The sequence below is a fragment of the Poecile atricapillus genome, chromosome 6 (assembly GCF_030490865.1).
Source record: "Poecile atricapillus isolate bPoeAtr1 chromosome 6, bPoeAtr1.hap1, whole genome shotgun sequence".
In the NCBI taxonomy this organism is placed as follows: Eukaryota; Metazoa; Chordata; class Aves; order Passeriformes; family Paridae; genus Poecile; species Poecile atricapillus.
Genome location: NC_081254.1, coordinates 18032181 through 18049028, shown reverse-complemented (window position 1 = coordinate 18049028; position 16848 = coordinate 18032181). Strand labels below are relative to the sequence as shown.

The window sequence follows — 16848 nt, the reverse complement described above, 5'->3', positions numbered from 1 at the left end:
AGAAATCTTGAAGCTATTGTAAAAATTCAAATATTCTGCACTCCCTACATTACTCCTGTATATCTTCCTCCCATCAGATCAGACTGATCTTCACTGGTTGTCTGTTTTGTACAACAGCCTTCTGGTGTAATTGTAGCTTTGTACTTGTGTTGATCAAAACTTCATGGTCAGCTGCCTTTATGTAGAGGAACAGAAAATGGTATAAAGTGACTGCTTCCTGCTTTGTGGGAAAATTGTTGTTTATGGTAATGACCACTTGTCATAAGATTTTTTTCTTGCTTATTTGAGGTTTGTGTATTGTAACTGCTGAGTAGTAATACGATGTTCAACGCCATGTGTCAGTATTATGTTTGGCTTAGTTTTGGCAATGTGTTACTATGTGCAAAGGAGTATCCTCAGCATTTTTATCCAGTGAAGTGGCCTGTTACCTCCATTTCTTCCTATCTGGTATATGTATTATTTCTGTCATTCTCCATACCCCAGCCAACCTTCATGTTATACGACAGAGCACAAAATTATCCCTTTCTCCATATCTCTTCAAGTGACCGGGTTCTAATTTAGACAGAGATGTTTTTTGAGTGGAAACAAAATGAATGTTTGATACAAATAACTTGTACTGGGGAAGAGGGAAAACAGACTTAGTGACAACAGTCTTCCACCTCCTCAGAGGCAAATACTCTTGTATGCCTTATGGTATTTCTCATCAGTGATGAGCAAGTGTGCCACAAGCCTCGTGTTCAGAGCAAGATGGACACAAAAATAATGAAGCAGCCTTGTCTGCAGTTTCAACACTGACTTGTTCTTAAGTTTCCCTCCTTGACCCTCTGCCAGTATAGAGCAAGCATGAGCTTGTGCTGTGGTGGTGATGAACCTGTGCTGGCTGGCACATGGGCTAGCTAAAGGTCTGAGGTGTATCTATCTGTCTTTCAGTTGGGACATTGGGTTAGAACCATCTTGTTTGTGTAGCTACTTTTCCACAAAAATGTAAGAGATTATCTCAGAACTCCTTTTCTCTGTAAGATGTGCATTGAATCAGCTTACCTCGCAGTTTTGGTATTGTGGAGAGAGCAACAAGCTGACAGATATCACCTGTTCAGGCAGGAAATATTGATATTCACGTGAGGGAGGGAAGGCTGAAAAGGGAATAGTAAAATATGTAAGTAAGATCACTTACAGAGTATACACTCACAGCAGTAATTCAGAAGAGGTTTACAAGGGTCATGCTTGAGTTCTTGTCCCATTGTGCTTTAGAAAAACAAGAGAAAAAGCTTGAAAGATTTATCTTCTGCCATATAGTAATTCCTAGCTCAAACATTAGATCTGTTCAGGGATTTCTGTTGGTCTAACTTGTGAAAAGTGTCTTAGTGGTTATGGCTCAGGAGCTGCCCTGTGGAATTCTGCTACTCTGCAGCTCTTCCTGGTGGAAAGACCTGTTTGCAGGAGCCAGGTTCCTCATGTGCTATCCAATAAGCAGGGGCAGGAAGAACAGAACACAACCCTCCTTCCTTGTCAGAAAACCCTGCCCAGATGTTCCAAGATGTGCAGGTAGAGGAGTCCTCTCGATGTGTTCTTCCTTCCCTGTACTCCCACCTTTGCATGAGGCACTCTCTTGCTTTACTGTTTGTACAGAGCAGGAGGTGGCTGAGAGTAGATCTGTGATCTACTACTCAGTGTGGTGACACTGATTGCCTGCCTGGGCAGTAAGAGGTTAACCTTTCAGGGAACTTGGGAAGGGAGCAGGTCCCAAAGTCCAGACTTCCTGGCTATATGGCTGCTCAGGTTAGACTGTTTTGCAGAACTAAGCCAAAGGTAGTGTGGGAAACAGAATTTTTAGAGATTACATTATAAAAGTGATAGCAAGAGAGTAATCATATTTAAAACCACTGCAGGCTGGTGAAAAATTCTGTTATGCTCTTGTAAGCTGTTGCAAATGACATTTTAACTTTCAGGAACAAATTACCTTTAAATATTTTAGAGGTGATCTTTTTCTAAAAAAAAGCCCTATCTTTGCCTTCATACAGCTTAGAGAATAAAAGTATAAAACTTCATTTATTTCCTTTTATAAAAGTTTAAAATCTAATTTCAGAGTAAGTATTAGTTATCTTAGTATTGACATTTGTCATGTATACTTGCTATAGGGGGTGAAATGTAGTATTTATGTTTTGTGCTAGCTTTCTTTTGTAAGTAATTACATCTCTGTATTGTGATACATGTATTTTCCCTTTACTGTATGTATGAAAGAATTTCTTCATGTGAATTATTCTTATAGACCTGTAGTTCTTCCAGTAGCTTTGCTGTACAGCTGTGGTGTCAGTTGCTGAAATAATTCTTGGGCATCATATTTTTGTTAATGTGAAGAACCAACCTTAGCATTTTTTGGCATGTGCTAATCAGAGTGTAGGCAAACCAGCTTGGGGCTTTGATACCTGATTAAGCTACAGATTCCTGGTCAGGCTTTGCTTCTGGTGGCTGTTGCACCTCTTCCTCCTCTGTGTTAAGATTTGCTTTGAATCTTCAACACACAAGTTCATTAAAGAGTTTGGAGAAAAATATGATGACAACATTAGTTATTTATTTTACCTTTACTTTGCATTTTTATATAAACTGATGTTTTTTAGTAAATAATTTTATTGCCCCAAACATGTTTCTTTAGTGTTAGTGTAGGTAAGTATTCGCTGAAGAGGGTAACAGTGACATGGAGTGTCCGAAGAAGTACAGGGGATGCAAAATATTCTTACGAGAAACACACCATGAGGGAATCTCCTGCCCCTGATGCAATCTCCTTGGTTCTCTGCAAATGAAAGGCATTGTGGGTTATCTGCCTGCTTGCTGTTGTAAGAATTGCCTGCTTGGTTTGGGGTCTTACAGTTCTGCTTTTCCAGCTATAAAAGATAGTCGGTCTCTTTATACAGTTAGTTAGGGGAGTTGGGGATGACTGTTGAGCAAGATTTCTTGCAAAAGTTTGCTAAGAAATGTCTGTCCTGTCTCTGACACTCTGTTTCCAGTCTTAAACTTTAGTGCCATCTTTGCCTGTAATTATTTTTCATTTTGAACACCTTTTCTAGGTGAAAATTTTGCTTTTGGAATATCTTTGTTTTCTGAAATGTATGTACGTAGCAAGGACTTTAATTCATCTATTGCTAAACAAGAAAGGGCTGTAGCCCTGGATGCTGGTCCTGTTCTAGATTTATCAAACTCTTCAAGCAGCTGCCTTTGTGGATGGTGAAGCAGGCTGCTTGTAACAGGGAAACATGATGAAGTAAAATAACACAGAGGTGACAGCTGAACTTGTTCAGTGTTACTGAAGTGTTATGTTAAGGAGTCACTCATCTATACCATGAAACCTATTTTCTGTTGATTTGATTCTGTGAGGTGGAAGTAGTTTGAAAGGTATCTCAGGAAGCTTGGTAAAAATCTGCTGTGGAATGGCAAATGATGGTATTTTATCTAAGGTGATGATCACAGATCTCACCAGGATTAAATGCTGACTAAGTTGATTAGAAAATATAATTTCTGAAGATACTGTTTTAAATAGCTCTTGTAAAGCATTTATCTTATTTGAAAAAATTGCTGTGCAAGAGTAAGTTACCATTAATGTTTTAGCTTCCAAAGTATCTTACCTCTTGCTTATTTGAGAACAGTAGGAAAGCTGACCAGTTCAATTTAATATCTAATAAAAGTAATTTTTCCCCCCCTTTTTGCAGGTGAGGTTAGTTTGGGGATGTGAATACAATGAGTGTAAACCAGCAAGCTCACACGGGGCCTCCTTACGGGCAACCTCAGCCTGGATATCAGGGATACCAGCAGCCTGCCTACGGAGGACAGTCACTGCCAGGGGTTCCTCAGTCGCAGTATGGAGCTTATAATGGGCCGATGCCAGGATATCAACAGCCAGTCCCTCCACAAGGTACTGCTTGGTCATTGCCTAATGATTGATAACCTGTGAATTATGGTGCACATGGGATTTTTGCTGTATACTTCCTATTGTAAGTCTTCGGGTTTTTGTGGTAGTGATTATCTGTTTTTCTCTATGTAATTTGCATAATGCTAAAAATAATGTCATCTCATATTCTGAGGTTATTCTGCTGTCTCTTTTCCAGCTTGGTAGGGCTTATTCTTTTGGTAGGTCATAAAATTAACATGCTGAGAAACAGACTGGTTTTTTTGTCTATGTTCATATCCCTATGTTACTGAAGCACCTGAATAGAAGAGTTTTCCTGATGAGGTTATGTTGAGAGGCAGCAGTTAGGGACTGTAACAGATTTATAATTGAGACTGCCTTACATTATTGTATAGAAAGATCTGCACTCCATCCTGCAAGATTAAGACATACAGCTCTAGGTAGAAAGCGTATTTGGAGCTATTTTCTCTAATGTCTTTAAATTCAGTAAAACCTTTGTGGACATTTGGCAAGCTAATATAGTCCAGAATTTCACTGATTCTGCAGGATCATCATATCTCTTATTATTTTTGTCTGGTAAAAAAAATAAAAGTAACTCAACTTTTGTTTTCCTGTTTTCAAAAGGAAGGCTGACTTTAATAACTTTGTGAGTCTTGGTTTTCAAGTATGTGAATTGCACTTGGGAAATCAATAGTGACTCGAACATTTGAAATGTAGAGGAGAAAATACTATTGCTTTGCATGCAAGTACTGAAAAGTCTGCCTTTTCAGATCACAGCGATGAATTCAGTTTTGCCAAAATTAGCACAACATGAACTTAAAAATATTTGTTTAGGTTTCAGAGGGGTGTTCTAAGGTAATTAGGACTGTGCTGGTCAAGCTAATTGTCTCTGTACGATTCCCCCCTTCAAGTACATCTTCAATCTTTTGCAACTTCTTGAATTTTAACTCACACTCAAGGAGAAGGATAGAACAATCAAAGTGCCTCTAGTTGTCTTGAAGCTAAAGAAGTGAGGAGCTGAAATTTGGGTGCTGAATTATTGCACTGTTGGATTTTTGTCTAGAGTTAGTTGAGTAACATAGTAAAAGAGTTGAGTGTGGTGTGGTAAAGAATAGGTTATTCAAGTGCTCCATCTTCATTTTCTTTCCTTAATCCTCTTCCTCCCATGTTTTCACTAAATCTCTTCTAACAGCACTTTTAAGCTGAGAGTTTTGAACTAATTTCACAAGGGGTTTGAATTCCTGTGAAAGTAATGAAAATTATCTCTGAGTGGAGGAAAGAAACCCTGCTTCCTGGGAGAACAGAGGCAGAGCTCAGCCATTGAGAGCTGTTTGACAGCTCACTATAGCCAGGGACTAAATCATGTTTTCTGTCCAGTGGAAGGAATGGGGAGAAGTTGGACTTGCCTTAATGAGGGAGAGACGGGGGATTCAAAAACAAAAATTACCACAGATTTGGAAAAGTTGCATCAGTGCAGCTATTTATAGAAAAGAGGTTTTAGCCGTTAGCAATGTGAGGAATGATTAGGGTGTTTGTGAAAAGAAACTGATGAGCATCTTCTATCAAATACTTCAAAAATTTTCAGATTTCACAAGCCTGGAAAGTGTTGCTTTTTAAGGGAATTAATATTTTTCACCTAGATTATTTCTAGTTTGCCTTTTTTAATTTTGGGACTGCTCAGTAAAAACAAACCTAGATACCTTGATAACATTCATAAAAACTTGTGCAGATTAAAAATACAGATTTTGTGTCAGTAATGATAGAAAGATGGTGTGACACTAAGGGCAGCATTTGAACAACAAATGGTCTCATTTGAACAACAAAACTGTATTGCACTGCTCAAGTAGTGTCACTTGAACAACATCACTGTGTTTCACTACTCAAGTAGTGTCTCATGTACTTTATTATCAGGCAAAGGCTGTTCTTTTGTGGGGACTTTTTTTCTATCTTTTTTTTTTCTGAGACCATCATTCCTGGATTTAGCAGACTGTATTAAGGAAATCTTGGTTGTCAAGCTGTGCATTTTGGACCTGCTGTTTAGGATTCCTATGTTTAGAAGAAAGAAGTGTAAAATTCAGAGCCTTACACAACAGCCAGAGGTTGACCTGTCAGTGACTGCTGAGTGTGAAAGCGGGAGTCAAACAAACAACACGTTATCAGAGACAGCAGACAGGTGATAGTAAAAACAGTGACAGTTGTCCTTTATGCCACTACCTCCAACACCTTGTTTACTGCTAGTCTTTGTGGCAAGACCTATTGTAGCTGCATAATATAGAGAAAAGAGAATTAATTTCAGAGGCAGGAATTTAGGAAACACTGAGGAATAAAGGGAAAACTGCCAATGTTTTCTTGTAATTTCAAAGCAGTTGTCTTAGGGATTTATTTTTAAAAAAACAGTGAAACTGCTTGGAGACTGAGTGGAGAAATGTTGGGAGCCAATGCCATCCATAGTCATGGAGTGTTTTGCATCTGATTTATGTGACAAACCCTGACTCTAACTAACTGGAATCATGGGAGTGCCATAGCAGTGATGATAGTCCTTTTGAGGACCAGAAGTAGAGTGCTGTGGTGCTAGCTGAAAATAGCTGCTATGAGAATATTGAAACAACAGGACAATTTTTCCTCAGTCCTTTAGTCAGTCCATTGGTTTCCTTCAGATGAGGTCATGCAGTTGAAAGTGCAAACGCAATTATCTGAATACCAGTAACAATTAGACTGTAGATCATTTTACATAGGCTTGCTTTATGAAAATGTTAACACTTAAATTAGTGTAAAGACTACATTTGTAATATGTTGTGCATGGCAGAAGAGAGGGAGTATAGCTTAAGCAACAAGGTGGTAGATGACACGAATTTTGTGTATGAGGTATTTTCTGCACTGCAGACTGTTCTCAGCATTGGAAAGGCTGTCTCTCAGTGCTTTCTCTCAGGCTTGATTTATTGGTGTATTCTGTCTTTCCAGGTTACTTTCCTTCCTTGGGGTTTCCTTCGAAGGGCTCTCCTGTATCTCTCAACTCTGACACTTCTCTTGCACCTAATTTCATAGGTAAATTGTGTCCTTTCTTTGGGAGCGTGCATGCTGTGTCACTCCTGTGCCAAGTTCCCATTTAATATGGATACCTATCTCAAAGGTTGGGTACCTGATTGTTCAGGCAGAGGTGGGTGGGACATTTCCCAATCTATTTGTAGGCTGCATTCCAGAAGCATAAATAGGATATGAAGAAATAACCCTAATAGAAATCCCTTATGCATGCAGATTCATAGATAAAACTTGACTTGTGACTAATGTGTTCTGAAGTCTGATTTCAAAACCTGAATGGCCCATTCAGATTCTGGTAGGTACAATCCTTAGTTTAAAACAACTTGATCTCACTCTTGAGAGGGAAGGTGAGGTGATAGCATTGCAAAGAAATGGAAAATCTCCGCAAACCACCAGGAGATTGTTACTGAAACTCATGAGATTTGTGTAGCTTGTGCTTTTGTTTAAGGGGAAAAAACAAATTTTTAACTTTCTTTGCTATGCTTAGAATCCAAGTATGTCTTAGGAATAATTATTTTTCCAAAAGCTGTGACTTGAAGAAGGAAACGTCTTTTCACAACTAGCAATCAAAGTGTAAGAATTATAAATGCTGCAAGAAACCATATTGTACTTTTCCTTTTTTTGAACTAGTGGTATTTTGGAAGAGCTATTTCTGGAGGTGTTGATTTGTTTAGAAGATTAGGGTGTCAGAAGACAACCGTATAGGCTCAGAGCTTTGAGGAAAATAATAGGCATTTTCCATTTTGCTGTAAGCTACCTCCATTGTGAGATCTGTATGAGTAAGAATATTGCAAAGATGTTGAATAATGAATCTTAGGGTAATAAACCACTAGATACCTATACCTGTTCTAGTAATTTCTTTTTCAGTGACTGTTTGAGCAGTCTGTAGTAGGGGTGACAGAAGTATATTTGTGATGAGATCTACCAAAAAATTACTTACAAAGCTTTTTCTGAAGTAAGCGCATATTTATCAAATGGTATGCCTGTTAAATTTGGGAGTGAAGGAATTTAACTTAATAAAAAAAGTATGTAGGGTGCCTCCAGAAATTGGATTAAATATGGCTTCAAAGACAAATGATAAGAAGGCCAAACAGTTTACATGTACTATCAAAGGAAAGACATTGGAAAATAGATGTGAGGTATCACAAAAGAAATTAAAAAGAAATAACATGCAAATAGTAAGAGATCTGGAAATGCTTAGCCAGAGGAGCAGTAAGATGAAGGTGCTGTAACAGTAATTTAGAAAAGACAAGATTAATGAGATGAAAGTATATAAAAATAATAAATGTCTCTAGGAGTAATTAAATCCTGTTTCAAAATGAAGAACAGGAGGAAGTTTAGTAATAAAGGAAACCCAAGAAATCATCAGTTATTCATACAAGGTCTAGTTAATTCCTTCCTTGACTTTACATCCCCAGGTTTGCTAAGGATTGGATGTAGCAGATAAAATATGTGAGTTGAAACCTCGTGCTTTAAGGTATAAATTATACTGTAGAATTGAAAAATGGCTCCCCTTATTTCCTATTTTGTAATGATTCCTCACAAGAAGATTTCAGGATCCCTTTGAAACTTGCCATGCCAGTCACTGTCAGAATGACACAACAGTTTGCATGTGTGGGCCTGGTCTCATGGGGCAGTTTTAGTCATCTGTACTTAATGATACCCCATACATGAATAGGTTCCCTTGTGGTTAACAGGCATGGTCATACAGTTGTTCTAATTACCAGCATTGTTAATACAGTATTATTAAAAGAGAAGTTTATATTCTCTTTTTTGGAAGTAAAAACTGCAGTTGATCTACTAGTACTGTATCCAACATTTTGTGGTCTGTGGAAAGACTGGTTTATGAGGCAAATATATTTGGGCTGTGACCGAACCAGCTCAGTCTGAAAGATGGGAGAGTATTTGTGTTAGCCTCCAAGCTTGAGAGGCTGGAAGGAACAGTCTGTGGTGGCCCCCATTATGTTATATATAAGTGCAGTAAGTCATGTAGTTTTTGAAAATGGAATCTGCTTGCATAGCCTGCTTACCTTTGAGGTCGGGAAAAGTGACCTGTAATAAACATTAGATTCCACTGAATACTCTTGGTTTAGATAAAAATAGTTGGACTTGGAGGGGAAAGGATTCAGTACCTTACTGACAAGATAATTTGTTTTTCTTCATAAAAGATTAAGTTGTCTTTTGAAAACCTTCCACAGAACATATTTTCTGCTTGATCTGTGTGGAGATGGTAACTAGTGACATTTGCTAAAAATATTTGTGCATAAATTATTTGTTGCTCGTGGAGTATTGTTATAACAATTCTGCACTTGAATTTTTCATGGTAGTTGGTTCAAGCCCTTGTTTCTATAATTTGTGATATTTTAATTTTTTTTTTCCTTATGTTTATAGGTTCATTAAGAGCCCCGCCAACATCTGGAGCTCCCCCTCCAGCCTCTGGAGCATCTCATCCTTCTGGCCACTTGGCATACAGTCCGTTTGAACATGGAGATGTGCAGAATGGAATTCCAGCCTCAGCAGCTCCGATGCAGAGGTGCATACAAGAAGAATGAATTGTAACAAAATCTCACCTTGGTAGACTTGTGCTAGGTCTAGGCTTTTTAGATTTAAATCAAACTAAGTACTTCAGGAATTTTTGGTGGATATATTTTTTTTTCATTGCTTTATTATTGTTTTGGAGCAACGTTTTGCCACAGGAGTATTTGTTAGACAGTGAGTATATCTGGAGATGAAAAACTTGTGAAAGGGTGTGAGCAGATGTCAATGACTGATGAAAACCTCTTCTCGTCCTAACACGTTCTTTGTGGTGTTCATTTTCCCCCCAAAAATTTAGTCGCATCCACACAACTGTAGTATTTGTTCCTTGGCAGTGTGAAATGATCTCTGGAGCATGTGGCAGTCTTTACTGAATAATTTCTTAGTATTGATTCTGGGCCCTCTTCTGTCCCTTATGGATCCCTGAGTTACTGTCATCTAAGGTTCTTCAACATCTTCCAGAAAGATACTGCCGTTACCTCTGTGGTGAAAGTGGCAATAGTCCTGGAGAGTTCTAATATTTTGAGTGGCAGAAGATTCTTATATAGCTGTGCAGGCCTTGTTGTTGCTCATCCTGTAGACACTATGCAGCATTTCTGATTTGCTGCAATAACTGAAATGGAATTAACAAAAATATAGAATTTGTATTTTAAGAGCTAATAGATTTTTTTTTGTTTGGTAAAAGGGATTATTTTTCCAGAACTAGTTACAGTGTTTCATGTAAATATCTGAGACCCAGATAGTGTTTATGTGCTAGAACAAATTTAAAAGGCACAGAGAATTGTAACTTCTTCTATAATGAGGAATCAGTTCAGTTTGTCATCTTCCCTCTCAGGCCACCTGCTTCTCAGCCATTTCTGCCAGGCTCAGCACCCACGCCTGTCAGCCAGATATCTACGTTCCAGCAATATGGGCCTCCCCCAGCCAGCGTGCAGCAGCTCAGGAATCACATGGCAGGGATGACAATTGGCAGTACTGCAGCCTCTGCTCCTCCCCCAGCTGGACTGGGCTATGGTAAGGTTTCTTGGCTACAGATGTGTGCTACTGATTTTCATTTTTGCTGGTAATTTCGTAAGAGTTTTTCTTTTCAGTGATTCATTACCATATGGTTATGGGAATTCTCTGGGTGTTGTCAACTGCCATAGTAAACAGTAGTTTTCTTAACTAATAAGGTCATAATTGGGGAAAACAGAACTGAGACTATTGTAGGGGACAGTGCTGGCACTGCTGGGCATGAATAACAAAGGAGAATAACATCATTGGTCCTTGACTAGGTGAATCTTGTGAAACACAGAAGAGTCTACCCCTAAGTCACCTGTTGGAGAGTCTACATGTCTTGCCACTGTTGTGCAGAAGCCCAGTCAAAAAAAAAAAAAAAAAAAGGAAGAAGTGCCTTGTAAATGTAAATCACAAAGGGCTGAAAATACTCTGAATGATTGTGTGTAGGGTTCTGCTGAAAGTCAAGAAGACACTTGCTTAAACAGTAGAAACAGAATTAACAGTAGAAACTGAATTTAGATACTTCGTTCTATGGTGTCAGTTCTAAAGTCTCATTTCTGTTAATCAGAGGACTTTTTAAAGTGAAAGACTAGAGTTAAACTGAAGACTAGAATTTTGTCTTTGTGATGTGTAAGGTGGTCTGACTATTTAAAAATTGTTTTACTAAAATACTTTTAAACAAGAGTAAGACAGATTTTATAGAAAAATTAGGAGCAGGTAGGGGATACAGATTTCCTTGGCATTTTGGCAGCATGTTTGTCAAAAATTCTTCTGAGAAATAGTATAGGGCTACATACAGATGGTGCTAGTTTCATGCTATTAAAACCACAAAGCTCAAAACCATTCTTGATCTACAGGCTCCAACTGGGTGTGGAGTTTAAGACAGAAACTTAGTTCAAGAAATCTATGGATAGATTTGTGGTGGTTCATGTTTTGCATATTCCTGGCTTTGCCCTTTTTTTTCTGGCCCTGAATCCTGAAATGTATTTTGATTATGTAAAATAAACAGCTCAGACTTTGAGAGAGAAGGCAGTGAAGGAACGATCAAGTTTCAGATCCCCTGAAGGAATTTCAGCTCTCTGATCAATCTAGGAGAATGGTCACTTAATATTTGTCTCTGCTAGTATTGGTAAGTTCATCTGAAGTTGAGAGAGTGATAGATTTACTCAGGTGATCTGGAGCGAATGGGTTTTTCTTACATCTTAATTGTCTTGAGGACAGAAGAAAATGATGTTGTATCTTTTTTTTTTTTTACTGGTTCCCCCAGTTTCAGAAAGCTTTAGTGCAACAGGATCTGGTCTCTACACACCTTACAGTGCGAGCCAAGGACCCCCTCCTACCAGTGTGTCTCAGGGTCTTCCTTCGGCACAGCCTCCGTTTCCTGGTCAGACAATATCAAGTCAGCGCCTACCTACTCAAGTTCCTGGTTTTACCCCACCTCCTCCTTCTACAGGGGTTGGACCTTCCTCTTACCCTCCTACCACGGGTGCTCCAAGGCCACCTGCTATGCCAGGCCCACCACTGACAGGGCAGACAGTTGCTGGACCACCATCATCCCAGCCTAATCATGTATCCTCACCACCACCTCCATCAAGTATGGCAGGGCTGCACCCTGGGACTCCCATGAGTGGTCTTCATGGACCACCTCCTCCCACTCATCCTCCTCAGCCAGGATACCAAATGCAGCAGAATGGTGAGTATTCTTAGTACAGGAATTTTAAGTTACATATTTTTGGTATGCTGCAAACTGAGCACTAGATTTCGTGTTGTCACTTGTGGGGTCCTGGCTGCACATTAAGACTTCTCTCTTGTTTCCCTGTGCTCATGTCTGAGATAATATCATATGTAATTCTAAGATATTTTATAGTACAGGTTTTAATCAGATTAATGGAAGTAAAGAAATTTTAGCTTACTTGGCCAAAAATGTGTTTAGCAATTAGTGCCATAATACTACCAGAATTTGTGATCAGAATTTTATTATGGACTCTGATTTAATGTCTGCAGCCTCACCTGTCCAAAAATAGACACTGGAAGTACTGAAAGGCCTTATTTTATATTTTTTTAAATTTGTGGCCACTGTGCATATGCAATATGTATAAAAGGAGTTGTTAAACATTGAAAAAGGAGTTGCTATGTTTTCTCCTTTCATTTGCATAAATGTATTTTTCTCCCTTGTAGAAGCTTGCACATCTTAAATGTACTTGAAAGTAAGACCAATTAAGCTTTATGAATTAACACCAGTTTTGGCTGGTTTTTAATCAGTAACACTTACAGATAGCTGGGATAAAGTAATCGTGCAAATGTTAGGACTGAGAATCCCATCCCCCATGCAGCTTTGCACAGCTGGACAGGTAAATTAATTAAAAATATCTGTTCAAATTCCTGTGAACTGTAAAAATATTAATGGGTTAAATCATGCTATTAGTCTGTAAGTGACTGGAATTGTCTAAAACAATAATGAAATAGCTTCAGGTAGTTACAAAACAAAAGAGAAAATCACATATTAGCCTATTACTGTAATTTCAAACAAGCCAAAACTGCCCAAGGGAGCTCCTTGCATCTCTTTAATTTGAATAATTGGGGAAACCAGCTTGCTTGGCTGTTCTGTGTGCACTTTCCATTAGACAATTCTGCAGGTAAATGTTCATAGTGCATGATCTTAATGTGCATTGTAATCAACATTTGCAGACTCTAATACCACTTACAGCAGTGTGCTGCTTTGGGCTGAGGTAGAGCTAACAGAGTTCAGACTGAAAACCTCTGTTTCCTTAAGTCTAGTTTTGAGGACTAGTATCTATCAGTTTACTGGATTGTTGATAGAGACACTGTGATAAATAGGTTTAATTGTAGTTAATTGAAAAGCATATGATTTTATTTTTCTTGAGAGTTTGTTGGCCTTTTTTTATATAATAGCAGGAAATGTGACAAGTGCCAAATGAGGAAATGCCTAGTATTAAGCTACTGTTGGAATTGTTATGTTCTTTTCTTGTTAAGGTTCCTTTGGACAGATGAGGGGTCCCCAGCCAAACTATGGAGGAGCCTATCCAGGAGCCCCAAATTATGGAAGTCCACCTGGACCCCCACCTCCACCAAAACGCTTGGATCCAGATTCCATTCCTAGCCCTGTAAGCTTACTTGTTCTTAGCAATTTCAGCTCTTCCATAGTGTCTTTGAATAAAACAACTGACAAAGATGGAAGCTGAAAACAGGTTTCTCATTCCAAGGAACATCAGTCTGTTTTCCTGGTTATGTTTCTGTCTTCTATCCAGCTTCATTTTTTTGTGATGAATAAGCCCAGAGGCAGTATTTTTCTCGGTGACTAAAGAAAGGCACTGCATATTGAAATCACTGCTCTAATTCCTCAGGTCTTTTTTTGTACTGTGTTATCTATTGAGAATCCTTGAGGACTTTGATTAAACTTGTTGCTCCATTTCTGGATTCTTGCATCATAACTTCCCAAGGTGAACTAATTTCAGGTTTTGAGGTGACAGTCTGTGAACTGTGTGATCTATGTTTAAAGTATGGTTAGTAGGAGGTGATTGTAGTGCTTTTCCTATAATCTGTCAAAAGCTGGTTTGTGGTTTTTTGGGTCATGAAGTCACAATGCTACATCAGTCAAATATGGACAGCTTTTGGGACTGTCTTTCAGAGTGGAGGTTGTGAGACAGGATAAGCAGTTACATGTAATGATTAGCAACGATGAGTAATATTAAGCCTGGTGATATTATTGCCACTAGTCTACTGTGCTGTTCCTTCCACTGTTCTTGATGCTGTTTCTCTACATCAAAACTATGAAAATAATATGGTCTTGAGTTAGATTGGAATTGACATTATTCAGAAGGTACTTCTATTTAAAAAATATTACCTCTTTAGATTTCAGGTTTATGTAAAGCTTACTACTGTATTTTTTTTCATAGTATATAAGTCTTTAATTGCTTGTCTGCCTCTCTTCTCTTCCACTAAATGAAATCTCAAATGGCTTGTGTCAGCTGCCTTTATGTTAGCATGTTCTTAAAGCATAAATCTTTAGTTTCTAACCAAAATGAGCAGGTGAGCCACTACTTCCATTAGCAAGGTGTTCAGAGCCAAGCCCAATATCCTGGCAAGACTGGTTTTGGGGTCAGTGTATGCTGCAGAAGCTGATGTGTCCTGTTGCATGAACCAGAATCTAAATGTATCTAATTCCAGTGCTACAGGTTTGGGTAGAGAGAAGTAACACTGTTACTTTTTGGTTTATTATTCTCTTTTCTTTTCTTTTCTTTTTTTTTCTTCTTTTTTTTATTTTTTGGTGGCACTCTTATTTTTTAAAAAAAGCAACTTAATGAGCTGCCACCCCAGCAGAAACCCAGGCACAGAATAGACCCAGATGCAATTCCTAGTCCAGTAAGTGCTGTATATATGTCAATTGTAGTCTCTGTGTTGGTGACCATCTGTGCATGCCTGAAACCTGAACTTCACCTTGCTAACCCTCCATCATTAATCTTTTACCATTTCCTTGCTGTCTTCTGCTTGCCTTATCAAAATGAGTAACATTACACCACATGAGGTTGCTAAAATCTTCTGTGATGAATGGTAAGGCAATAGAAAGCAGTGTTTCAGAAACAGATCATGAAGAATGTCTCCCCTTCACTATGTCTGATCTTTAGGATATTGCCTTCATCAGATTCCAGCTGGCATTTTCAGTGTAAGCCAGTAGTATAGTTGCTCATACAACATGTGTCTCATGTCAGCATGCACACAGCATGACCTGTTATAGCCATGTTTTCCGCCATGTTTTGATCAGAATCTGATTACTGTTCATGTTTATATACCAGTACTGGGCCAGTGCTCTGAAGTTCTAAAATTGCAGATGAACTGGAGTTTTTTAATGTTAATTCCTGATACAAATATTCCAGTATGAGGCATGGGGAGCTACAAACATTCTCTCATTATCTGTGCTCATGCATAACCATTAAATTTTGAATTCGAAAATTTAATGTTTATGTTGGAGAATCTTATCTAAAGAAAGAAAAAAGCAGCTACCTTTTGGATTGAAAGACAAAAAAAACTTCTGGGTTTTTGTTACCCTGTGTCACTTCTTCCTCATGTAGTCAAAGTTCATCATTTAACAGGCACCAGTGGTGAGATCACCAATGTCAGTCACCCTGTAGACTCTTGAAATAGAATTATTGTAGAGTAGCCACTAAAGCTATGGGAGGCTCTCTGCTGTCAGCTTGCAATCTATAGTGAGAAGGTGGAAGTTCTGCCATACAAACTTCTGCATTTCAGAATTTACTCTAGGCAAGGGCAGGTGTGTTTGATGGCAAAATAAGAGAAGAATGATTGCTAGCTTTAATTCTTTCATTCAGTCATCACTATGGAAATATAGTTTGAACTGTGTACAACTACAAAGGTCAGTGAACGTTTTAGTTAAGTAAAACTAATACATTTCTATTACCTTAAGCAAATTAGCAGTTGTGAAGAATTTGATTCATTGACAAGTTATTAAAATTTCACTTTCCACATTCCCAGAATTCAGATCACAAACCCCTGAGCACCACAAAGTAATGAAGACTTCCACCTGAGCTTGCAAGCCATCTGTCTTTAGGCCAGAGTTACAGTGGTTAGAAATAAAGGCATACTATGAAAACAGTTGGACCATAAAAGAAAGAAAAAACCAGGTTACCTATAGGACTTCAGCTTGAGGCTTACAGAAGCTTCTAATTCTTATTTTACTAGAACTGTACAGGGGAATACTGCCAAAAATTCCTTTCTTGATCTGAGTTTGCCTTTTAGGAGTTCAGATCAGATTTTAAAACAAAATGTGCTACTGCTAAGAATACTTGGGGAAAAATACTATTTGCAGCTTGTAATTTATTGTTAGTCATTAAGTACTATTTGAAATCAAACTGAGAGGTGACTGCTTGACAAAATTTACTTGCTCTTCCTATTTGTAGAGATAGTAATGTTTGCCTCAGGTCCCCTTTTCACTGCCTTAGAGATTTTGTATTTTACAGTACTTTGAAACCAAGCCTCCACATAATAACATGGTATTTTCTATCACAGATTCAAGTGATTGAGGATGACAGAAATAACCGTGGGTCAGAACCATTTGTCACTGGAGTGAGAGGGCAGGTCCCACCTCTTGTTACTACGAATTTCTTGGTCAAGGATCAAGGTAAACTATTTTTCTTTTCCTAAAGAAACAAACAAAACACAAATCCCAAAGAGTCAGTGACAGCACCGTGTCTTTAAAGGAAACATATTTTACCAACAGAAGCTTAGTTTTAGGTTCTGTGTTGATTTGATCTCAGTTTAGATTCTCCTGATTGTTTGGTAGCTATAACCAGTTTGCAGGTAAAAAATGTTTTCCAAGGCAGATACCTAGGGGACCA

The 16848-nt window shown here is 38.3% G+C and overlaps 1 protein-coding gene across 5 annotated transcripts in view; it reads left to right on the top strand.

Moving 5' to 3' along the window:
• The window catches only part of SEC24C (SEC24 homolog C, COPII coat complex component), a 38438-nt gene that overhangs the window by 3912 nt on the left and 17678 nt on the right, over window positions 1-16848 (top strand). For 2 of the 5 annotated variants that reach the window (XM_058840840.1, XM_058840839.1), the window contains exons 2-9: window positions 3705-3907; window positions 6863-6946; window positions 9332-9473; window positions 10311-10489; window positions 11928-12167; window positions 13469-13599; window positions 14789-14857; window positions 16520-16631. In XM_058840840.1, the coding sequence (XP_058696823.1) occupies window positions 3733-3907; window positions 6863-6946; window positions 9332-9473; window positions 10311-10489; window positions 11928-12167; window positions 13469-13599; window positions 14789-14857; window positions 16520-16631 (1132 nt within the window). In that variant the 5' untranslated portion in view covers window positions 3705-3732. The remainder of the gene's footprint in view (window positions 1-3704; window positions 3908-6862; window positions 6947-9331; window positions 9474-10310; window positions 10490-11927; window positions 12168-13468; window positions 13600-14788; window positions 14858-16519; window positions 16632-16848) is intronic. The other 3 variants (XM_058840842.1, XM_058840841.1, XM_058840844.1) reach the window with 3 other exon arrangements.